Here is a 26,075-nt window from a genome sequence, read left to right as displayed (position 1 = left end):
CATATTTTCACATTTATCTCTGGTTTTACGGAGGAGGGAAGGAGAATGTTTAGATGATATTTTTATGAATAAAAGCATACTTTTGTGTCAGTACATAAACCACTATCTTCAAGTACATAAAATGGAAAATAGCTATTCTACCATGAGAAATCCATACAATGTATGTAAAATATTATAGTTGTTTTTTAGCGGATGTGGACTAAGACACACAATTTGTGACCTTACTATATCTCCAAACCGTTATTATCAACAGGTGAAACTTTGTGATTTTGGTTTTGCCCGGATCATTGGAGAGAAGTCTTTCCGGAGGTCAGTGGTGGGTACCCCAGCTTACCTGGCTCCTGAGGTTCTAAGGAACAAGGGCTATAATCGCTCTCTAGACATGTGGTCTGTTGGGGTCATCATCTATGTAAGCCTAAGTGGCACATTCCCATTTAATGAAGATGAGGACATACATGACCAAATCCAGAATGCAGCTTTCATGTATCCACCAAATCCCTGGAAGGAAATCTCTCATGAAGGTAATATCTTCCATTCAAAAGTGATAATGATTTCGTCATTGTGTTATATTATTAGTTCAGTTGTGAATTTTTAAATTGATAAATGCTTATTGCAAATTGCCCACTAAGGCAGGGGCACAAATTTGTTGAGGTGGGTGGAGAAGTAAAGGAAATGGAGACAAAAATATCTACTGGTAAAAAGTATATATATTATAGAGAAATTGAGAAATACACATTAAAAGGTAAATGAAATAAAGAGAAACTGTTAATATTTGGTGTATTTCCTTAGAACTTATAAATGTTTACACATTGATATAATGGTAATACTTGATCTTTACTAACAGTAATCTTTTATTTACTATATGCCTATTTCTATATTAAGCACTTTTAACTTATTATGGACACAAGAACCTTATGATATTGATATTTTAATTGTCACATTACATATATTAGTATACCGCATTCTTTGTATACTGTTTTCCTTTATGTGACATTAGAGCATGTATAATATTTTATACATATTCCCTGCTGTTATATTTTTAGGTTATTTCTATTTGTTCAGTGTTAGATAACCTTTATGTATAATTTCTTATATGTATCTCTGATGCTTTTTTTTAAGGATAGATTACCTTGGCAGTGTTGCATTATTTAAAATTAAATTCTTCTTAATAAATGTTTCCTTCTTAAAGGAAGAGTGATAGATAGTTTTAAAAGAAGTGGTGGGGCAGTCAGGGCAGCAAAAATGGCTCACTGCATGCTTCAGAAAGCAGTTCCTCATGAACGTGCTTTGGAGTTTATTTAAATCTCACACACACACACACACACACACACACACAAAACCTGAAGACAGGTTTAGCTATTATATCTATATTTCAAGTGAGAACACTGAATCAAAAGAAGTGAACCACCTGCCAAAATCACAAAGCTAGTAAGTGGCAGAGCCAGAATTTATACCCAGATGTTCTGAGCATACATTCTGTAACCACTGGTCCTGCTTCCTTTTTAGTTTTCAGGCAACATCTAGTTCTAAGTTTGTTGAGATTTTTCACCACTTAAAGAGGCAAATACATTCATAGATAAACATCTATTTGATACCTGTTATTGCACGTGGTGGTGCAGAAATTGGAAAAGAGCATGTATAAACTGCTTGGACAATTAGTTCTTAGACTACATTCATATTAAATGTCACGATCCATCTATTATCAGAGCTTTGAGTTACTATTGGCAGCAACCTTTTTAAAAAAATTTTATTGAAGTATAGTTGATTTACAATGTTGTGTTAATTTCTTCTGTACAGCAAAGTGACTCAGCTATACATATATATATAGATATATATACACATTATATATCTGTATATATCACATTATATATATATATATGTTTTTATATTCTTTTCCATTATGGTTTGTCACAGGATATTGAATATAGTTCCCTGTGCTATACAGTAGGACCTTATTGTTTATCCATCCTATATATAATTGTCTGCCTCTGCTAATCCAAAACACCCATTCCTTCCCTCCCCTCCCCTCCTTGGCAACTACAAGTCTGTTCTCTATATCTGTGAGTCTGTTTTTGTTTTGTAGATATGTTGATTTGTATCATATTTTAGATTCCACATATAAGTGATATCATATGGTATTTGTCTTTCTCTGTCTGACTTACTTCACTTAGTATGATCATCTCTAGGTCCATCCATGTTGCTGCAAATGGCATTATTGCATTGTTTTTGATGGCTGAGTAACATTCCATTGTACATATATACCACATCTTCTTTATCTGTTCCTCTGTCAATGGCCATTTAAGTTGCTTCCATATCTTGGCTATTGTAAATAGTGCTGCTATGAACATAGGGGTGCGTGTATCTTTTCGAATTATAGTTTTATCTGGGTGTATGCCCAGGAGTGGGATTGCTGGATCATATGCAACTCTATTTTTGGTATTTTGAGGAACCTCCACAGTGTTTTCCATAGTGGCTGCACCAATTTACATTCCCACCAACAGTGTAGGAGGGTTCCCTTTTGTCCACACCTTCGCCAGCATTTATTATTTGGAGACTTTTTGATGATGGCCATTCTGACTGGTGTGAGGTGATACCTCATTGTAGTTTTGATTTTGTCAACAACCTTTAACATCATTTAATTAGTTGTAAATCATAGCTAGGTGGATATATTTTAAAGGAATCTGTGACCTTAAAAAGAACTACCATGTAGCCAAAGGACTAATGAAATATTTAGGATAATTCAATAGGGGAAAAAAGGGAAGTGTAATTCTTTTTCTCAGCCACGAGGCAGAAAGGAGAGAATTATCAAATAACCTTGTGACCTAACCTTGTCAGGGAACATTACCTTTAAATACAGTTAAAGGTATGTTTGATATCTATAATCTAGAAATCCAGTAGGATACTTGATGTTGTTACCACAGTGCAAATCTGAAATAGCTCTAAAGCCAGTCATACATTTTCCTGTTATGCAAGAATAGGACATTAGGAAAATAGCCTTCACATTAAAAACTTTTTTTCTTGGAGTAGTAGAGTACTTTTTCTTGAAGTAGTAGAACAAATGATGCCCACTCTCTGGTATCATGGAAATATGCTGGCCTTCTGTGGAGATAGAAGCTATAGATTATGAATGTTTAATTATCACTAGTAATAGAAACCAGAGGCATAGATATCAATAGCTCAAGAAACTCTTGTTGGGAAACCACAATATACATGCATAAGTAATATGAAAGTAAAGGGCAAAACATAAAATGTCCTTCAAGTTTTCATAAAATGTCCTTGAAAGTTTGTTGGGGAGATGAGTTATATGAACTTGAGAAAATGATCATTTATTTCCTTGAATTGTTAGCTTGGTATAAAATCAGGGTCTCCAAGTTCAGAGGAGGGAGAATCACTGTGGACTTGACTAGTCAGAATTGCATTTTCAGGGGAGATGGAACTTAGGCCAGTCCCTGAAGAATGAAAAGGAAGAGATACAGCGTTTTACAAAGAGGGAATTACATGGGATTATTCAAGAGGCATTTATATTTGACCAGAAAGAACACATTTTACTTGGCTATAGACATGTCTAAGCACTAAAAATTCCCTGCCACTCAGACAAAGTGATGTGGAAACCAGCTCAGGTAGAATCTCCTTCTTCTAAATGACTCAAGCATCAGTTTGGGAATTAACTGGCCTCTCTTCTCAGTATCTTTTTGTAGCTCATCCTTGCCTTTGAGGCACAGGAGTTGTACTATTTGCTAAATGAAGCTCAGATGGCAAATGAGTTAACCTACCTGCTGGTGTACGAACAGAAGTATTATTGAACATAAAGACAAGCTAATTAAATTATGTCATAATATTAGCTGAGGTGTTACAAAAGTAATTACCGGCCCAGATTCTATTCCACTGTCTTGTTGGGAACAAATAGTTTCCTGATTAGATATTACCACAGGGCCGGTACCAAATAATTTTAAGCACGTAGGATCTGATGAATACACGAGCAAACTAGTATCGGGCAAAGGGTGGTCACAACTGAAATTAGTGAATTTTCAGTCTCAGGATACTGTAAACCACACCAGAACCACTAAAATTCCAGATGCAAGGAAGTAAAAATCTAGGCACCTCAGTGACTCTAAATCAAAGGTAAGGATCAGCAGTGAAGCAGTTTGTGGTGTTGTACTTCCTGCCATTCTCATCAGCCGTCACTTACCTTTTCTGAGCTTCAGTTTCTCATCTGTAAAACAGGGTAATGATTCCTGCCCATATAATGAAGTTGTAATAGAGACTGAAGGAGATAAAGGATGTGAAAGGCATTTATAGAACGCAGGTGTGGGGTGAGTCAAGGATTTGGATCTAGGAAAAGGATAGCAGAACACTAAGCTAAGCAGTTGCTCTGGCGAGTAACCAAGAATTGATTGTATAATTTTAGAAATTATATGCAAACTGATGTGCACATTTCCCAAGTGTTCTTCAGAAAAATTGTTAGTTGTACTTTTTTTCTTGGCATGGAAAAGCAAAAGATAAAAGAAAGTTGTAAGGTCTTTGTAACATACGTAGATGTGTCAGGAAGAGAAAATTCCTTTATCGTGCTTTTTTTTTTCTGTTAGTGTAGACATGGACTCAGTAAAATATAATACTATATATTGGAGTGCTTGAGCTATCACTGTGCCATTTGATCCTCACAGCAATCCTCTAATAAGTAACTTGATTTAGTCTCTATGTTAGAACCCAGAAAGGTTCAATGACTTGCCTAAGGTCACACAGTAGTAGGGCTTGGACTTGAAATCATTGGTTTCTCTCCATTTTTTACAACATACATTGTTGCACACCAAAGGGTGCTTATTTCTAACGTCTTGATATTTAGCAACCTATAGGGAATTTTTTTTTTTTTTCTTTTTTGGCTGTGTTGGGTCTTCATTTCTGTGCGAGGGCTTTCTCTAGTTGTGGCAAGTGGGGGCCGCTCTTCATCGCGGTGCGCAGGCCTCTCACTGTCGCGGCCTCTCTTGTTGCGGAGCACAGGCTCCAGACACGCAGGCTCAGTAGTTGCGGCTCACAGGCCTAGTTGCTCCGCGGCATGTGGGATCTTCCCAGACCAGGGCTCGAACCCGTGTCCCCTGCATTAGCAGGCAGATTCTCAACCACTGCGCCACCAGGGAAGCCCTATAGGGAATATTTTAAACTCATAAATTATTTTTGCTATTATAATATAATAAGCTGAGTATTGGCATTAGAGATATGCTTACTAATAATTTATCAGTGAGTTAATCAGGACTCTTGCATGCAAATAATAGAAACTTATCTCTAAGTTAGACAGAGATAATTTATTGACTCACACAACTGGGGAAGTCCAGAAGGTGAACTCCATTCATCTGGATCCTATAGTTCAAGTGTCAAATTTCTCTCTCTCTTACCTCTGCTTTGCTTTACGATGGCTTCCTTCTCAGGTGGGCTTTTCATGTGGTACAAAGTGATCTCCCAGCAGCTCCAGGCTTACATGCTACCCATTGTACATGACTCAGAATGGAACCATAATTATCTGTCAGTAGCTGTAGAGTCTCTGAAAGGGGCACTGATTGGCTGCCCTCAAATCCTGTAATACCCTGGGAACAATCACATTGTCACGGCAGGAGCCTGGCTCTGATTGGCACTGTGGATGATGGAGAGCCCCTCCAGGTTGGAGAGAGGAAGTTCCTGCAGGGAAAAGATACTAGGCTAAAAACAAACACAAAAGCATTAACAGATGTCCGTTATAAAAATAGATATTTTTGTGAATTAAAGCATGACTTGAAAAATGAGAAAAAATTTGGGGAAAATTTAACTTAGCAAATGTTACAGGTAAAATGGTAATAGTAAAATTAATTAAATTTTGAAAGAAAAAAATAAGAATCACTAATCTTCTATAACCTTTGCACTGTAGCCAAGCACTACTTTACACACTTTACATATATGAACTTATTTAATTGTCCCCAACCTTTGAGTAGATACTATAATTGTTTCCATTTTAAAGATGAGGCACTGCAGACATAGAAGGTTAAGTGGCTTCCCTGGGTGGGGCTAGGGTGCAAATCCTGTCAGCCTGCTCCAAGGCAGATGCTCTTACCCACTGCATTTACAGCCACTTGATTATCCTTTCTAATGGATTTAGCCATGCTGTCACATTAAATTTTTAATATGTTTTCACTAGCTTAGAGCTAGTGTAGCAACACAATTTTTAATAATGTCTCAAAAGACAGGGAAACAGGATCATGTTGTGATAAAGACCTGAGTTGCTTCCACTCAGCATCTTGGTGACCTCATCCAAGTTACTTATTCCTTCAGGTCTCAGTTTTCTTGTCTGCAATATAGTGACACTAGTTACTAACTCACTGGATTATTTTAAGTATTAAATGAAATTGCACTGGAAAGTGGTTAGCACAATGATTGACATAACTAGATTACCAACACTATTTCCAATCACTTTACATGATCAATCGATCTCTCTGTATATATATTTTTAGTTCTACACACACACATACAGTTATATAATTATGTATGTAACTAAACACATATTTAATCACAGTTATATATATAACTAAATACTTGTATAAATTATATATTGCTATACATATATAACTAAATAAAAATGCATGTATACAATAAAACACTCCAGAATGAATCATATGATTACAAATAATTGCACAAAAGGAGACTTTAGGTAATCATGGAAAGGGAGGAGTTTGAGAACATTTCAGTTCATTCTAAGGCAGTGTGTTGTACCTTGTTTGATTTCATCATTGTGACTATCTGATGGCCATTTGACAATCCAGTTTATCCATTACTACCTGTCAATAATTAGACATGGCCTCACTGTCACCTCCAGCTTTATCTCATACTAGGTTAAGCTTAGTCCTAAGCACATAGGATGGCTATGACATTTCTCAGTTCCTTGAAAGGACTTGTTCACCTATTTTCAAATAGTTACTTGATTAGGCAGATTTACTTCATCTTATGGAACAGGCAGCCCATTGTCACTTAAACGTTTTTTTAGATAATCAGATGAAACTAAAGAGAATTGCACCTTATTTGATCATGTACCAATATGCCCTTTCTTTCATTGCATTTTTAGCAATTCCAAAATAACAAGAGATAGGCCAGGTTGTCCTCCATGTTTGTCACATCTAGTACATAATAAGGGTGAATCCTGGATGGACATGGCCAAAAAACCAGAAAATTGCAACCAAGACTCAATCTATAAGTTAAGAAATAGGTAACAAGGATGTAGAGCTTAGAAACAGGAAATGGAAATACTACGTAATAGTCAGAACACAGGAATATTTGCAAGGTAGGGGATTACTCATAATTTTGCCAAAGAACCTCCTTGATCATGGCTCGTTTTAAACTACCTGTAATTGTCTAGTTCTAAATGCATACCAGACATTTTTTAACTTTGGCATGCCAGCAGTTAATCAGAGGAGCTAGTTAATAATGGGGATTCCCAGACTCCACCCCCATAAACTGCCATCTTGCTCTGAGACTGTAAGAAATCCATAGAGCACACTTTCTAAAACACTGCTCGGGAGCCCTGATCCCCTGAAAGACCTGACAGCTGACAGTGCTCTAAAAAAAATTTTAGTAAGTTTCCAATATTCAAATTTAGATGAATTAAAAGTTCCTCTCATTTGTAACATTTTTTTGTATCCACATCATTTTCTTTATCAGATATTTAATATCAGGACCTGTAATTTGTTCCAAATGTTGAATGTATTTCAATATAGACTTCCATGAAGATAGTAAGAAAAAAAATAAGAAAAAGCTTCTTGACAAGCTTCCTATGTCAAGATGAAAGAATAAAAAAGAAACTCCAGGAAATGCAAAAATTTGTGTGATAAAGTTATGTGTAATAAAGAAGAAACTAACGTGTGTCATGATTTTGAGCAATTAAGGGAATATAGGAAGAGAGAATACTTTTAACACTTGAAAATTCTCCTTTGAGTGGGCATAGGTGTAGAAATTTGATGCTACAGGTTGTAGGGTTATAGGTTATAGACTATAGGGGGTATGAGTTATAATCCTATAGTTCATAATAGTTATATATAAATTATTCCACATATTGCTTATTAATTTTAAATTATAGAAAACCTTTAGACCAAGCATATCTGACTTCATTATAATTATGCAAAAGGATGTGTAAATAATGAAACTTCTTTCACACTGGAAAGGGGGACAGAGAAGAGGTGAAAGGAGCTGTAAGAGCTGTAACTTGCACAGAGTTCATATCCGATTCTGCCGAGGTGAATGGATTGGCTTATGTATTGTGTTGGCCAAAAGGTTCGTTTGGGTTTTCCTGTAAGATTGTACGGAAAAACCCGAATGAACTTTTTGGCCAGCCCAGTACATTCACCACATGCATGATTTAATATATGATTTAATCATAGAGTTAATCCTTTTGAATAAATGTTTTATATATATATATATATCCTGTGTTGTGCACCAGGCACTGTTCTAAATTACAACAGTAGCCAGTACATTAATTTAATGTAACTAAATTAATTGCATGAAGGACAATGAGGTAGAAAAAGCTAAAATGAAATGATTCATTGTCCTTAATGGAAGAGAATCAATGTTTTATTTTGTTTTGTTTTTAAGGTGGTTCTTCTCAAACTATGTGATAAAGGACCAGTTTTATTTTACTTTAATTTCCAAACATATGGATCAGTACTTTGTGAAATATAATAAAAATGTGACAGCAATGTCAAAATGCTGTGAAAGTTTCCAAAGACTTAGTCTCACTTTCTATACTTATCTCATTGTAAACTAATAAACATTTCACAGACTGGCATTCATCCGTACTCTGAATAGCTTAAAGTTAGTGAATCAAGCATAAATGATACTGCACATATTTTTTTTTAAGGTGTACAGGTAATCAGAAGAAATTTTTACATAGTTAAAAGAGGTTTAATAATGAGATATTAGGTTTTATCTTTCAATTTGAACTCTTCCTACTGATTGATTTAGATCTTTTACCAGGTGCATATGACACTTTTGTAAAAAATAATAATAAGGAACAAAAGTGCAAGAAAGTTCCAGGAATAAGTGGAGTACAACCTTTTGTGTGACTAAAATTCTTGCACACCCGGTCTAAAAGTTGTCTATCATGTTAAATATGCAAACTATATCTATGTATCTATATCTATCTATATATACACATACATATATATATACAATTTTATATGTGAATATTACTGAAGAGTTAGAGGGTTATAGTTCCTTTTCTATAATACCAATCCTTGCATGGTGACTGAGCAGATGAAGAAGATGTAATCTTAAACCTCTAAACCTGCTTTGCCCACACAAAGGAGAATTTGCAAGTGTGAAAGTCAAATTAATTCTCTTTTTCTACATTCCTTCAGTTGGTCAAGATCCTAACACATCTTAAATTACTCTATTTTATAAATGGCTTTTTTATACAGCATTTTTTACCCAAGAGTTTATTCTTAGAAGAAGAAGAGAGATGACACAGGTAACCATGTGAGGTGGATTGTATAGCTAATAAGGTGAAATATAATTTGCTTCAGTGCAAATCATCCTACTAGGAGAATGATGACAAACCTGCAGTGATGGGAAAGCCTCTGTTAGAGTAAAAGTACATTTCCATCATCAGATTGAATTGATGTGTTCAATTAGAGACACACAGTAAATTTGAGGAAGGTTAGTAATAGACCATGATGATCACTGGATAAATTACTATTTTTTCCTTCTGAGTTTTGATATTCCTTTATATGCCATTAGGGAGGCAAGCAGGCAGTAATCAACACAGAGGCAACCTCAGAAATTGTCTCACAAAGAGCCCACGACCCCCGCAGACAGAGATCATTTTCTGTGCTTGCAGGTGAAGTCTGAAGAAGCACCTGTTCTCATCTCACCTGCTGTGTTGTCACTGCTCAGCTTCAGAGTCACATGGTTAGTTGATATAATCAAGAATTAAGATCAGACATGAAGCCTTGACATAGGTGAAAAGGAAAAAAATGAAAAGGAAATGCCCTTGCATTAATCCTATAACTTATCTTTAGTTCAAAATTATCAACTTGGGATGGTGCACCCGTGACACAGGTTTTTTTCCACTGCGCGATCCAACAGTCTCAATGGTAATATTTCTGCTGCTTCTGTCCCCTGATAAGCGCAGCTGTAGTTTATTCTTCCATTTGGTCTCAAGCCTCTGCTGACATTTATGTTCAGTGCAGAATATATGGCATCCCAAGGCACAGAATGGCTATAATAATATACCACTAAATTTATCCAAGCATCTAAATTTTATTTTAAAAGCAATTTTTTTTTGCCATTCAATGTGGTAAATTCAAATAAAATTGGTCACAAGTGCGTTTTTCCCCCAGAAATTGGAGATGAAAAATACAGCCAGTACAAACACAAAGCAAAGCTAAATAAAAGCCTAGCACCATTACCACATGGTATGTTTTCAAAATCCAACAGTGTTCCAGAACGCTAAACACTTAAGTTGGAAGTAGCACTTTGCCATGAAAAGGAACCAGCTGTAGGTCCCTCTTTCACTACATATTGTTCAAAACAAAAAATAACCCTATTGAAAATAAGCCTCGGGTAGATGAGACCCAGAAATCCAATGGTATGAGAAACAAAAGAAAGACAATTGTCATTTAAAAATTAAACTGTGTTTGTAACAGTTTATGAGCCTTGCAGATCCAGCAAGCCTGCTGAATATTAATGAATAGATTGATTTGTCAACATATTAGCACCACTGTCAGACATAACAGCATGGAGGAGATGCAAGGGGACTAGGCAGTGAAGTACTTAAAAATGCTGGACTGGGTACCATGAGATTCTATCATGATTGATAAACTATAGTGAATGATGTGGGTCACAACTTCCACTGGGTTTTAACATTTTAAACACTCTCTATTTGAAATTCTAGGATTACCTGCGTTTAATTTTTTTGAAAAAGAGTATGCTTTTTGTTCAGTAATAAGGAACTTTAAAATTATGAGCCAAAGGCATACAATGGTTTAAATGATATCTACTTAGTTGAGTGAATTTTTAAATATATGTATGTGTGTATGTGTTTATATACATATACATACACACACATACGTATTTCAAAATCCAAATGAGTTAATATCTGAAAAGGTGTCCCACCAGGAAAGGAACCTTTGATAGCAAATAAAATATAATTAGTGAGACTTTTTTCCTGACAAATGATAATTTGTAGAGAGAAAATGATCTGAAGAAGTTTTAGCCAGAACGTTGGCGTTATAAGTACTCAAAAATTGGCTGTTTGTGCTCCAAACTGAAATGTTTCCTATATATCCCAATTATAAAAATAAAATTTCACTTCTGAATGTATATCCTAGTTGAGTTGAAATGTGACATCTAAATATATGTGGAGATGTCAGGATATAGGAACAACAAATGTTAAATATTCTGTAAATTTGCTTTCTTTCACAATAACAACACAGAATAATATTTCAAAATACAGAATGTTAAAAATCTTATCCTACCCCTGTACTGCTCCACAATACCAGTCCACTGAGCAATTATCCAGAATACTCTTATGTTGCTACTGTAATAGAAAATGTACAGTTTCATGAGGAGCCCTATTTCTTCTCAATTTGAGCCTAGCACAATGAACAAAATGCCTCTGGGTTTTTACCCACTGGTAGAAACAAACCCAATCCTTTTTCCAAATAAAAGCTTATCTCAGAGGTTTGAAAACAGCCATCATGTCACCCCAAGCTTTCTCTTCTCCTGGGCAGTCAGTTTTTTCTTTAACCTCCTGTTCACTCTGGTCCAGACACTCCCCTCTTTATGTTCTTTTTAAATCAAACCTCAAAACTGTTCTGACTCAAGGTTCAATGAGCCTGAGAGTAACGTGAATCCACCATTCCTTCATTATAAAGAACACGTTTCTTTTAGCATGGCATAAAATAACACTTGATTTATGTATAAAATGTAGACTCATGTTGAGTTTACTGTGCATTTAGGACCCTGAATTTTTTCTTATAAATGTTATTGATAAGCCACATTTTTCAATTCTGTACTTAGACTGGTTTCGTTTTGGGGGGTGGGGTGGCTAAATAGAGGACTCTATTTCATTTGTCCCTGTTAAATGTTATCTTACCAGTACAGCTATATATGTATCTAGTTATCTTGGAACTTATTTGTGTAATCCAGCTTGTTTGCTCTTCCTGTTGGCATCCTCTGAGGAGAAGCTATCCTGAAACCTTTCTATTGTCTTCGTTCCAGGATACTGAACAAGATGGGGCCTTCTCTATGTTTATATCCATCTATTCTGGGGCCCTTTGAACAATATTCAACCAGTTTTTACTTTCAGTGTTCTCATACCCCTAGTCCTTTGCTATTCAAAATGTGGTCTAAGGTTCCACCTGGGACTTTCAGGTTGCACCCCAGTCCTACCTAATCAGAATCTACAGTTTAAGATCCCTAGATTATTCATATGGGTGTAAAAATCTGAGACACACTGCTTAGCACAGCCATTCTCAACCCTAGGAGCACATATTAGAAACACCTGAGGTGCTTCTAAAACTACCGACACCTGGAGGCCCCTAACGATTTTTCACTTGACCTTTGGCTTGAGTATCAGCATTAAAAAAAAAAAAACAGAAACCTCTCCAAAGTGAAAATGAAAAAAAGAAAAATTCACCCCAAACTTCATTAAACTAATATAAATATATTTTAATTTAGACTTTAAATTTTGAATCAATTTGGCATCAGTTTGGGGGCTGCTGTATGCTGTGTTTAAACAATTCATGATTTCCAAGATTGTCTTTCTAATCTTCAGGAGGAAATTAAACCAAATGTAAAGCAAAGGACTACCCAATGATAGAATAACTTTCTACAGAGGAAAGAACTGGGAAAGGAAAGACCCTGCTTGAGTCTCTAAAGGTCTTGCACTTCATTGGATTGTGGTAATTGACTCAGGAACGAGTGAGATGATGATTTCCAGCGGCCTTGTTTGCTGCCGGCAGCCTCTGGTTTCAGCCCCTGAGAGGAGCGTCCCACTTAGTGTTGCCGGGCAACAGCTTGCTGGGTTGAGAGCTGGAATGTGAAGGGTTGCAAAACGATTTTTTAAATAAACACATAACTTACCATCAGCATGAATCAAGCCAAAGGGAGAAGTACTGAGCCTACAGGGTGACAGGCAGTGAGGCAGAATGGAAAGGGAAAAAAGAAAACAAGGAGCTCAGTAGTGACAGATGAAGACTCCATCACTAGAGTGATAGTTCTGATCTGGTTTCTAATTTGAAAATTTGTACCTCAATAACTTGCAGCTGGACGAAAGACAGTATGGAAAAAACAATTTTTTCTAAACTACCATGTCTGGACAAAACAGGTCAGCCCCTGGGTTTCATAGATAATTTCTCTCGTGTCAAATAAACGTTGTAAAGTAAACATGATCTGTATTGCAGATCCTCTCAGCATTATTCTGATTTTCTGATGGAAGTCATTGATCCTGTGATCTGTTTGTAGACGTGTGATGTCCTACCATCCAGGAGTATTTTTAGCCAAAATATACAAACTATATGCACATAATGTGGATATTAAAACTTAGAGCTGAGAAAATGGATATTTAAATTTCTAATTAATGTATTCAATCTATCAAATGCTATTTAGCAAGCATTTTCCTAATACATTAAATGATGCATTTGATTTTAAATATTTATGAAATTGTGCAAAAATGAATACACAATCTGTGGGACCGTAAAGGAGCTAAAATCTAGTGGGGAGAATGGGGGGACAGGCAGGTACCTAAAATGAAAGATGGGAAATGGGGGAATTCCCTGGCAGTCCAGGGGTTAAGACTTGGCGCTTTCACCGCAGGGGCCCAAGTTCCATCCCGGATCGGGGAACTAAGATCCTGCAAGCCTCTCGGCTTGGCCAAAAAAAGATGAAAAATGGAAGATGACTGAGAGGTGTGACCTGAGGGTCCTATTATGTCTTCAGATATGTCCAGTTCCATTCTTTCTGTAGGATTTTCTCCAAGCTTTGGATGCTGTTTAGTTTAGCCATAGCTATGACACATGCCAGTGTCCCTTCTGCATACTCAGAACCTATTGTCCCTACACATAGTATTTGCTTTGAAATGGAGAATGACTGCAATATAGTTTCCACAATTTCAAAGATGATTCTGAATTTTGACACCCTAAGAAAATAGAATCCATACAATTAACACCGATGGAACGCTTCTTTTCATATTAAAACATAAAGCCCTTCAGCACCTGCGTATACCATCTAATTTTGTTTTTGTTCAGATATACTTACACAGAACTTCAGCTATCCCAGCATCTGCTGAAAGTCCCATTCTGGTAAAAAAAAAAAAAAAAAAAAAGTTTGATAAAATTTTCTCTTCGCTTTCCTGACATTTCAGTCTCTCAACAGATGGGGCAACAAGAGAAATTGCTGTACAGGAAGTTAGGGGGAAAGTAACTTTGTTAGCCAAGAATTTGTTGTAGCAAAAAAGAAACATTAGGCGTCATAAAACAGATTTTCTTTGCTCTTATTTTAATTTATAGGAAACATTAATATGAATCCATGGCTAGAGACGTTTTAGAAAACACAAAACTCTGTGCTTATGAGAGAGGGGATTCTTTAAAATAAAAATCTGAACCATACAATTGTTTAAAATTTTCCAATAAGAAAGAAAAAGGAAAGACTTCTCACATTGCCCGGATGTAGCTATTTGAGGTGTTCAGAGAGCTCAGCCTTAAGACAATTTATTAAAAATATGGAAGGAAGGGATTGAGTTTTAGGATGAATAAGAGAACAGAACTCTCAGAATAATATTAGAAAGGCTAACTCTCAGAGTAAATGGGCAAGTAGAATCAGAAAATAATCCTACCACTCCCTGAAAAAGTTGACATCATATTTACTGCAAAAAGAAGGAGGAACCAGCCACTGCCTATTTTGCTCCTGTTTTCTTTGGAGGTGGGGAGGTGGCTCTTCAAATTGAGAGAATAAGGGAAGGAGGGTGTGAAACAAAAAATATAACTCAGAGAATGGAGGATTTTCCTGCACAGCTTTGGCCCTAGGTACAACGACAGCTGTTTTAAATTACATCTGCTTATTGCCCCAAACTGTGGAGAATCCAGCACTGTGTAGCAATAAACCTTAACCTCATGAAAGGCAGGTATTGGGATATGTACCTTTTGCTGTATTTATGGAAGGAAGTATGGGGTACCAGGAATTTGAGGCGTTCTCTGCTTCCCCAAATATCTCTTTATCCTGGGGCTCCAGATCTTCCTGGTGCTCCGGGGAACCTGGAGTTTCTGTATCCTTCTAGCTTCCGCCTTGGGTGCTAGTATCCTGTTCTGCTGACATGCCAGCATGTCACCTTTCCTTCTGACTTCCCATTCTGCTGCAGTCCCCTTCCTTACTTCCTATTTCCCACAGCCAGACCACGGTCCCTTTCTCCTTTGCTTTGTTTTTGAAAGAAGTTCACAGAATGGCCCAGTTTTGTATCTGTCTTTCCCATTGTCTCTCCTTCTCCACCCCCAGCCACGCTGCAGTTTCAAAGACAAACCCTGTCAGATTCCCTCTAGGTCAGAATTCTGAGTCTTGATTTGAGTTTTGGAACTGGAGTTGAGATCCCATTTGGAATTTTTTCCTGATTGTTGACTCTCTAGGGACTGCTGTAGCTACTCCAGTTTTACTCGTCTTTTTGCTCCTTTGCTATTGGCTTCCTTCTTCCCTTAACTTGGATCCTTTACATTTGAGGGTTACCCATAGCAGTCTCAGCTGGGAGCTAGTACCTAGGGGGCAAATAGTGGTATCACAAGAGTACACTCAATGGCAGCTATAAACTATGACTGATGTTCAGAACAGGACTTACTGCATACTGAAGAGGCTAACAGAGGTGCTCCTAGAGCCATTGTGGGTAGTTAGTAAATCATGGATAAAATGAGAGAGATACCAGAATACTTAAGACAGGCCAGAGTTTTCTGAATTTCTAAAAGGGGGAAAGAATGGATTCTGTAATCATTCAAGAAGAAGCTTAATATTTGTCCTTGTCAAAATCCTAGAATGAATGATTAAATGAATAGTTTGCAAATATTTAGAAACAAATCCTGGTACTGAGAAGGAAATGACTAAAAACCAATACTAGTCAATATTAGTTTACTTAGAATCTGTTACTCCAGAATAATTGCATTCTTTTTCAATAGGATTGCCAGATAGGTAGAATGAGTAATACCAAGGACTGATGTTTCTTAACTATAATAAAACATTAGAAAAACATCTCCCACAGCAGCCTTTGGAGAAGATGATAACATATGGACTGAATGGGATACTCCTAGGAGGAAACATTGCTCATTTATGAGTGTGTTCAAAGAATAATTAGTAGGCATGGCAGTTGGGCGTGTAATCTTTTGGAGAGTCATCAAGTCCTATGTTTAAGCCTTATCCTGAAAAAAGGTTCCTAGTAATTTGATTAATACATAGCAGATAGGCTTACTCAGTTTGGAAGTGGTGGAAAGCTAGAAGATTAGTCCCTTCGATAGGAGAAGATCACATCACATTCAGAATAGTCTTTGAATGCTGAAATGTTGAGCTAAGGTCACAAAGATAGATAGATAGATAGATAGATAGATAGATAGATAGATAGATAGATAGATCGATCCAGGCATTTATGTACATAAAAGTATGGTGGAAACATGACTAAGAAGAATTTAATGTTCATTATTGGAAATTTTCTAAATTTAATTAGTTTTTGAGATTATTATTGGTTAATAATAATGAGTTAATGGTATGATGTGGCTACTGCATGCCGTAATATTTAAGAGCACGGGCTTTGGAGCCAGTTACCCTGGGTTTCAACCTCAACTGTTACCTGGAAACTGTCTGACTTCGACCAAGTTATATGACCTTTTGAAGTTTCAGTTTTTCCTTTTATATAAAATAGAGATTAAAATAGTAACTGCTTTCATATGTTTGTTAGGAGTACCTAAGAATATGAATATGAAATTTTTTAAAAAAAGGAAAACCTTCCATCCTAGGCTATATGAATAATATCACAATTAAGTTGTCAGTTAATTGTGAGGAAAATTCTGGTCCATTGTGAACAGGAACATTGAAAAAGAGCTAGTGAACATAGAAATAAGGGTGCACAGGGAGAGTGAAGAAGCTAACGGAACCACAGAAGGCGAGGTTAAGGTGAATCACTGTCCCCAGAACTTAAAGAGCTGTTGTATAGAATAGTCAAGTTCTCCACTGCATCTAGAACATAAATAGGATTAATGTGGCTAAGTTATAAAAAGACAACTTTGGGCACAACATAGGAGAAAAGAATTCTTGTCACTGGTATCCTGCAACACCGTTGAGATATGAAATAGATTGGACTACTGCAGTTAGTCACTAGGACCCTAGCTAGTTATATTTAGGGAGTGCTAAAGAAAGCATTTTCTTTCTTTGAGTAGGATATTAATTAAAGGTCAAAGATTTTAAATGGTGCATTTTGTCATGTTATATGTGTGTGTGTGTGTGTGTGTGCGTGCGTGTGCGTGTGCATATTTTGCCTTTGCAATTAGATTGGGAGCTTTTCAGGGCTTTATCATTACCTTTTTTATTCCCAGTGCCATTGCCAACAGTAATTCCGTAAGGAATATTTGGTGAATGAACAGATAAATGAATGATACGTATATGCGATAGACATGGTCAATAAAGAGAATATTGTAAAAACAAACAAAAAAAAAACAGTAGAATCTCTTTTTAAAAGTGAACTTAGTGAAAGGCATTTTGGATGGTATATTTAATGCTGGGTTGTATGAGACTTGATTAATGAAAAGGATGTTTTAGGAGTTCCAGAAACAGTGACCAGTAGAATGGAACTCTCAAACACTACGATGAACCTATATTCTCAGTAACACCAGGTTCCCAATATTTAACTACAGTGTCCAACATTTAATAGTTAATTATTTCTGTTTTCTGCTATCAAGAGCCATGAAATATATTTATAAATACACAGATACACACACACACACACACACACACACACACACACACACTCTCCCACTAATTCTCTCCTTAGGTCCTAAACTATTTTCTCTCGGAGGTACTTGTCATTGGCTTGCTGTGCTTATTCAGGTCAGCTGTGTACTGCGGCTGTAGTGAGACTTGTGATTATATGCTTCATTCAGCAGAGCAATTTTTTCATCTTCACATATTCCATTCCCTTCAGACACATCTAGTTTCTCCCCTGGCCGTACTTCCTTCCCCATTAGGCAGTGTGATTCACTGTTGGGGCCCATTTGGGCACAAACCAGACTTTTTGTCAAGTTGCTGTACTCCTACCTTCCTAATTATAGAATTCAAAGCAGAAGGAGTGAATTAATAACATGTCTTTATTCCCTGCAGTGTCTGGGGAAGCATAATGCTGCAGCATGCTTACGGTAGCACATGCATTCTCCCGTCTCCCCTTATTCTCCATTTTTGCTGTGTGACTTCACAGCAGCAAGAATGGAAGGTGCACTTTACACACCAGTGAGTAAATCATGTGAATGGATGTTTTAAAGCCCATGCCCAATACACAGTTCACTGAGAGAACTATACTTTCAAAAGCTCTCTGAGAACACATGCTTGGAATTTGAAATTGTACTAAATACTGTGTTTCCTAAGGTATCCTAGCGAAGGCAAGGGTGTAAGGGCATAGACAGCATTTAAATATGTGCTATTGCATTTACTTTCTCCAATCAAGCAATTCTTGGATGTTTGATTCTACAGTCCTCCCATGCAGGCAAATACTTGGAATATTAGTATCAAAGTGATACAATTCTAGATTACCAAAAGCCTGTAAAAATCACTTCTCTTTGCCTGATAACGAGAAGGATTCTGATTCATTCTGATGGAATAAAGTGATCTTTGTTCCAGGTGGCCTCAGGACTCCTGTGACACTGTATTTTCAGATCCACACAGACTGATGTAGACTAAACAATGGAGTCAAAGCCCCCTCATTCAGGACTTGATGGTTGAGGAAGTTGGGGAGTTAATTTGCATCTTTATCAGATACCTGTCTAAGGTTTTTGATAGAAAGATCCATCTCTCAAGAAACTTAATGACCAGGATTGATTAAGGGAGGGAATGGACTCTTTGGTGGAATGTGAATGCTTTCATTAGTTTGGCAGATTTCACTAAGTTCTTTTTGGGAAGAAAATGCTAACAGGAAAGAAAGAAATGGGAAGTCATTACAAGAATGAATGGGAAGCATGAGGTAATGAATTTAATAAATAGTGGACAATTAATGGTATAGGCTGAAAATAATAGTTTTCAGAAAGGTGAGTGAGAACTCGGTTACATGGTACTCTGGGTAAGATGCTTTGTAGACTAGATAACTAGAAGAATCACTTTTTTTCCTAAATTACACTCTGTTGAAGTCCCAGTCAGAGGCAGAGTATGAGGCTGGATGGTTTGTGATTCTAACCTCTTAGAAGAATTCTTGTTAGACAAGTTGATTACCTGTCTTCCCCATGAAAGCAATGAAGGCTGATATAATTCCAATTCATGGGTTATTTTTAAAAGTAAAGAGAAAGAGACAAAAGTGTTTCACCACTGGGCCATTGGTTTTTAGGCTCTAAGTTTATCATGAGTCATGGCCTATGTTATGCTTTATTTTCTTCCTTTTAAATGTGGTGTCCAGATGTCTGTCGCTTAATTCAAGACTACGGAGCCCATTATGTGTATTCAAACTTTAAACACATTTTGTAACAAAATTAGTAAATGCTTTCTTTTAAATATTAGTTTTATCCTGCCATTAGTGCAACACATATTTAAAGGATGTATATTTGAACAAAACTCCTACTTCAGAAAAATGTATTAGAAACTAGACTAAGAGAAATTCACATCATACTCACAAAGGACTCATACTCCTTCCTCTACAATTATTTGCAATTTCATTTTTTCACATCTAAAATAAAATTAAGGCCAAGGTTTTAGAATTCTCAAGGGGCATTTTCTTCAAGTTCTAGTGTCTATTATCACTGTGTTGCATTTAACTGTGTGAAATAGCAGATGTGGAATAAACTATAAATGAATTATGCATATGTTCCAGATATGTCATCTATTTTTACCAATAAAAATTTTTTTCAGCCATTGATCTTATCAATAACTTGCTGCAAGTAAAAATGAGAAAGCGCTATAGCGTGGATAAGACCTTGAGTCACCCTTGGCTACAGGTAAAAATCAATCACTGGATGTTTTCTCAGTTGAATAAGCTTCTAAATATTTAAGATTCTGATACTGTATATAAAAATCTTTTGTCATATTTTTTAAAGTATAATTATAATACCAGTTTGTTTGCCAAAATGCATGCAACTTCATAGGATTTAATAACAATTTAGTATTTCTAAACCTCTCTCTCTACCAGGAAAATTGGATAAGGGAGAAACACACCATACCACACACATACACACACACACACACCAAAAACGAAAGACAAAAAAAAAGGGTCATAATGAAACTCCAAGGACCAGATTTCAAAAGCATCTGTATGTGTAATCCTGATAAATATCCAAGTAGATGCCCACCTGGTCATGCACTGTACTTGTTTGGAAGCTATATATTTAAATCCAAGGCAATACTTGTAAAAGAAATGCATGGTAGATATAAAGCATATGCATGTGTTTGTTCTCTCTTAAATATTTTATTTTCACATTGAACTTAGAAGTTTAGAAAAACGATCCTCTGAAATACTGAAGGATTATTTGTAGGCATTAAATTCCAAAGGAATACCAACATTCTGCTTTGCTTGACTGCAAATATTAATTGCCCACCTTCTGATGCCCGATATCCTATAAACAGTATGCATTTGCAAAGTTTAGGTAAATAGGATGGCTTTGGTGCTGATGCTGTGACCTCAGGGTGCCTGATGAAAGACATAGCACGGTGGGAATGGAAGAAAATAGGGTAACGTGTATGTTGTGGGAGCTGACAACATATGAAAGAGTGTTTTAATGAGTTTTAATCATATCTGTGGTAATATTTTGCAATTTCTTCCTCAGGATTATCAGACCTGGTTAGATTTACGAGAGCTGGAATGCAAAATCGGGGAACGCTACATCACCCATGAGAGTGATGACTCAAGGTGGGAGCAGTACGCAGGCGAGCAGGGGCTGCAGTACCCCACACACCTGATCGATCCAAGCACTGGCCACAGTGACAGTCCTGAGACCGAAGAAACAGAGATGAAAGCCCTCAGTGAGCGTGTCAGCATCCTCTGAGTTCCATCCCCTATAATCTGTCAAAACACTGTGGAATTAATAAATACATACGGTCAGGTTTAACATTTGCCTTGCAGAACTGCCATTATTTTCTGTCAGATGAGAACAAAGCTGTTAAACTGTTAGCACTGTTGATGTATCTGAGTTGCCAAGACAGATCAACAGAAGCATTTGTATTTTGTGTGACCAACTGTGTTGTATTAACAAAAGTTCCCTGAAACACTAAACTTGTTATTGTGAATGATTCATGTTATATTTAATGCATTAAACCTGTCTCCACTGTGCCTTTGCAAATCGGTGTTTTTCTTACTGGAGCCTCAATTTGGTAAGAGTCTACAGAACCTGTCCATGAAGTAGTTCTGTTCTGTGTGTCCCATTGGTGTTGTCACTATAAGCAAACTCTTGAAGAGTAGATTATTACCAGTGTTCTATGAACAACTCCAAAACTCATGTGGAAAAAATGAATGATGGGGGGTCGGGGGTATGGATATGCAATCCTAAGACACAAATGCATGAAAGAGCTTTACTGTATAGTTTCAAATCCTTTGCCTGCCTGGTGTGCCTCAGTATATTTAAACTCAAGTAAATGGGACTAGGTGCACCTACTATTTTTTAAGCCTGAATGCCTTAGAAATGTAACTGCCATGTATAGAACAGGTATATTTCCCCCTTTCTTACAATACCCTGCTGTACTATGGAAAATCAGCAGCTAAGCAACCTTTTGCCTTTGTGTATTTTTCAACAATAACAAATAAATATTCTTGGCAAAATATGTGTCCATCCGACTGAATTATTTTCATTTGTGATCCTTGCTTGTTCTCTGGCCAAGTAGGAGCAGGGGTATCTGCTCAAAAACACCAGAAAAAGTCTCCTGACCTAGAACTTAGCTTTGTCTAGTCTGCAGCCACAAAAGTATGTTTCCAAGTGTACTGAAACCTTTCTATCTTGCATGTCATCTAGTTTCCAATAGAAAGGAGAAGAATGACCAAAGCCAAACAGAATACTTGGAGACATAAGAATATTACAAACAGCAATCTCAATGTAGCTTCCTGATTTATTAGAATAATGGCTCTAATAATTTCTTTCTAAATAAGAAGATTCTGAGGTGAAATATAATAACACATCAATACTGGAAAATTCCTAAAGAGAAAGCCAACTTAAGTAAAGTTCTATAGCCTGGGGAAGACAAAACTAGTATTGGGCTTAACAGACTTCAGGTGTGTGTAGTGGATAATTGTGGGCTGTTTTTCTTTGTAGCAGGATGACAGTGAATTATCATGTATTACTGTTACTATATAACAGAAAAAAATTGTAATAAAGGTTTGGAAGAATTTTATGTGTTGTAAGCCACTTGAATATGTTACATAATTATGTTAAGACAACAGACAATATTTGCACTTGGAGGGATGGGAGGAAAATAGTTGATCTTTCCAATGGTTAATTACTATTTTGTATTATTTTAAGGGATTTGGAATTTTTTCTGTGTTAAGTCTGAGGAAATCATTCAAACTTTTTAAGCAGAAGAATAATCAACATCAACAAGTTCACTCTGCCAGCAAGACAGAGTCTGGATTGAAGCCAGGGCAGGGGTGAGCCAAAAGACCAGGTAAACTATTGTAATAACACATCGGGGATAATGAGGGCATGAACTAAGGCAGGAGTAAATAGGAAACTAGGTGGAGAGGTATATATAAGAGATGTTGATGGGTGGAATCAGTGGACTTGGTTACTGGTTGAATGTGGAATTTAAAGGAGTCCAGAGTGAATCCTAGGTTTTAGCTCAGATGAATGATGGAACTATTAATCAAAAGGAGTTACAGCCTTAGAAAGGGTAAGTTCACATTTGAACATGTTGAATATAAAGTTCCTGTTAGACATCAAGTTTGAGATATCCTGAAGATATTTAGATATGTGTGTAGAGTTTAGGGAAGAATTCTGGAGTTGAAGGTACAGATTTGGGAGTCAATAACTCACCGCAAGTTGATTAGAATGACTCAGGTCCTTGGGGGTAGAATGAGAAAGAATGATCATAGGACACAAACCTGAGAAATATCAACATGAATGGTTCAATCAGAATAAAAGGAAAATTGGAAAGGAATATTTAAAGATAGAATTACATGAAGTAATATTATGGAACTCAAGGGAAGAAGTAAGTTCAGGAATGAAGTAGACAATAGTAGAAAATATTATGGAGGAATAATGGTTTCAGCCTTTTGGGGGGCAGCCTTACCAACTATTCCAGCAGTTTGTAACAAACATTACTCTTTCTGTTACATTCAGAGTTAGCATGTCAAAAGGATATCTGTGTGGCCATGCTACTGACACAACTTATTCAAGCACAGGAAAGAGTAAGTAACTGCTAATGTTCAGAAAAAAAGTGGGCCACTGAAAGTCATGCCACTTTCTTCCATCCAAAATATCAGTTGATGCTGCAAAGAATCCAATTTCACTGAACCAGCACCCACTTTTTATGCTAAATATCATCAGTGCAGTTGTCCACACTTCACATCAGTGGTATATCATTGTGTTCAATGACATGGGCAGTAGTCTGTATTTAATACAAGAGGCAGAGCAACATTTTTGATACAGAAGAATCTTCTGATTCTGACAAAGATAAGAGAAATGACTGACACATGATTTAGGGAGGATGTGTCCTCTGTCATTGTTGCAGTGACGATATTCCTTAAATGACATTATCAGTCTATTCAAGATGTCATAAATTTGCTGATCTCTACATATCCAGAACCAGTAGAGCAAACTCCCACTATTCTTGCTTCTGGCCTGAGCAAGAGGACAGTGCTTAGAAAAATATTTTGATCAGTGATGCTTTCGATTTGTCCATTAGCCCTAAAGAATCTTTGAGTTTAGTGAAAACTCACTCTCATGGAGACTTTTTTAAAAAATACATGGTCAGCCATTGTACTGAATGTGTACAGTAAGTACAGCAGTGAGAATAAGAAAGCCATCTGTCTCCTCTGTGCATCCATTATCCAGTCAGTGTTAAGTTTGACTACCTCTATGAAGTGATTACATTTTACATACTGTCTGTTTAGACCTGTTTTAAGGAACCAAATACTGGTTCATCTGAAGATACACTGAGGCCCATGGAGAAGGGCCAACTGCTTTTAGTTGCCAAAAGGGAACGGGCTCTTTGATCTCAGTCTTTTCACATTGTCTGAAACACTCAGACAATGTGGGGTGTCCTCTCCACCCTACCCTCTTGCCTTGTTAACTCCTGTTTATCCTTTTACCATGCATTTGACATACGTCTCATGTCTTTTTTGTTCCCCTGCTCCTCTTTAATTACCTTCTTTTTTGTTAGATAGATATTATTAATGTAACATTTTAATTCTTTTGTTGGTTTCTTACTATTCTTAAGTTATTTTTTAGTGATTTCTCTAGAGATTATAATATGCATCTGTTCTTTTCACAGTCTACTTCACATCAGTAATAACTTAATTCTGGTGAAATATACAAACTGTGCTCCAATATAGCTCCATTCCCTCCACCCTTATTTGTGATGTTATTATCATATATGTTATAGATTTATATGTTATAACCCAATTTTTTGTAATTATCACTTTATACAATTATCCTTTAAATCAGTTCAGAGAAGAAAGGTGAAAAAATACACCATCTTTTATATTTACCTACCTTTTCCATTGCTCTTTATTTCTTCATGTGAATTCAGGGTACTATCTAGAGTCATCTCCTTTCTGCCTGAATGACTTTCCTGAGGATTTCTATAAGACATGTCTGCTAACAACAAGTTCTCTCAGTCTTTGCATATCTTGTGAACGCCTTTATTTCACATTTATTTTTGAAGGAAAGTTTTGCTGGATATAGAAATCTTGGTTCACGGGGTTTTTTGTTTTTTGTTTTTTTCTTTCATCCTACTGCTTTTTAGCCTCTATTGTTTCTGATGAGAAGTCACCTTTAATTGTATTGTGGTTCCCTTATATGTGATGAATTATTTTTCTCTTTCTGCTTTCAGTATTTTCTCTTTGTCTTTCAGCAGTTTAAGATCATGTATCTAGGTGTGGATTTCTTTGTTTTTATCCTGTTTGAGCTTATGCTTCTTAGATGTGTAGATAATTTTTTTCATACAATTGGGAAAACTCAGACCATTGTTTCTTCAAATACTTTTCTGCCCTTCTATCTCTCTCCTTTCTGTCTGGGACTCTCATTACATATAAGTTGGTGTGCTTGGTGAGTTTTACAGGTCTCTGAGGCTGTGTTTTTGTTTTGTTTTGTTTTTGTTTTCATTTTCTTTCTGTTCTTCAGATTGGATAATCTGTATTGATTTATCTTCAAGTTCACTTATTCTTTCTTTTGCCAAATCAAATCTGATGTTGAGCCTCTCCAGTGAGTTTTTTATTTTACTTTTTTTCCAAATGTAAATTTTCTCTCTGGTTATTTTTTATTATGCTCATCTTTCTAAAAAGTATTTTCTATTAGGTGAGTCATTATCATACTTTCCTCCAATTCTTTAAATGTGGTTTCCCTGAGTTCTTTGAACATGTTTGTAATAGCTACTTTGAAGCCATTGTTAAGTCCAATTTCTGGGCCCTCTCTCCCATCCTCTACCCCACCAGAGACAGTTTCCATTGAATGCTTTTTTATCCTGTGTATGCATCACACTTTCCTGTTTCTTTTCATGTCAAAATTATGTATTTTAACTAACATATTGTAGCAACTCTGTATTGTGTCTCATCTCTTATCCTCCCCATCCTAGTTATTGTTGTTGCTTTTGTTTGTTCAGTAACTTATCAGGATTAATACTCTAGATACTGTCTTCCCTGAAGTACGCAGCTGCTTATGTCTCTGCTCAGTTTTAGTTTGTTTACTTTTTTTTTTTTTTTA

General features: G+C 36.4%; 1 protein-coding gene across 6 annotated transcripts in view; it reads left to right on the top strand.

Moving 5' to 3' along the window:
- PRKD1 (protein kinase D1) overlaps positions 1-21,972 on the top strand; it is a 474,378-nt gene extending 452,406 nt beyond the window's left edge. For 5 of the 6 annotated variants that reach the window (XM_061180741.1, XM_061180743.1, XM_061180739.1 and 2 more), the window contains 3 exons: positions 254-521; positions 20,083-20,168; positions 20,994-21,972. In XM_061180741.1, the coding sequence (XP_061036724.1) occupies positions 254-521; positions 20,083-20,168; positions 20,994-21,212 (573 nt within the window). In that variant the 3' untranslated portion in view covers positions 21,213-21,972. The remainder of the gene's footprint in view (positions 1-253; positions 522-20,082; positions 20,169-20,993) is intronic. The other variant, XM_061180742.1, reaches the window with a different exon arrangement.
- Positions 21,973-26,075: the final 4,103 nt, after the last annotated feature.

Source organism: Eubalaena glacialis, chromosome 2, assembly GCF_028564815.1.
Source record: "Eubalaena glacialis isolate mEubGla1 chromosome 2, mEubGla1.1.hap2.+ XY, whole genome shotgun sequence".
In the NCBI taxonomy this organism is placed as follows: Eukaryota; Metazoa; Chordata; class Mammalia; order Artiodactyla; family Balaenidae; genus Eubalaena; species Eubalaena glacialis.
The sequence above is the reverse complement of the archived record's forward strand: the minus strand, read 5'-3'. Positions and strand labels throughout refer to the sequence as shown.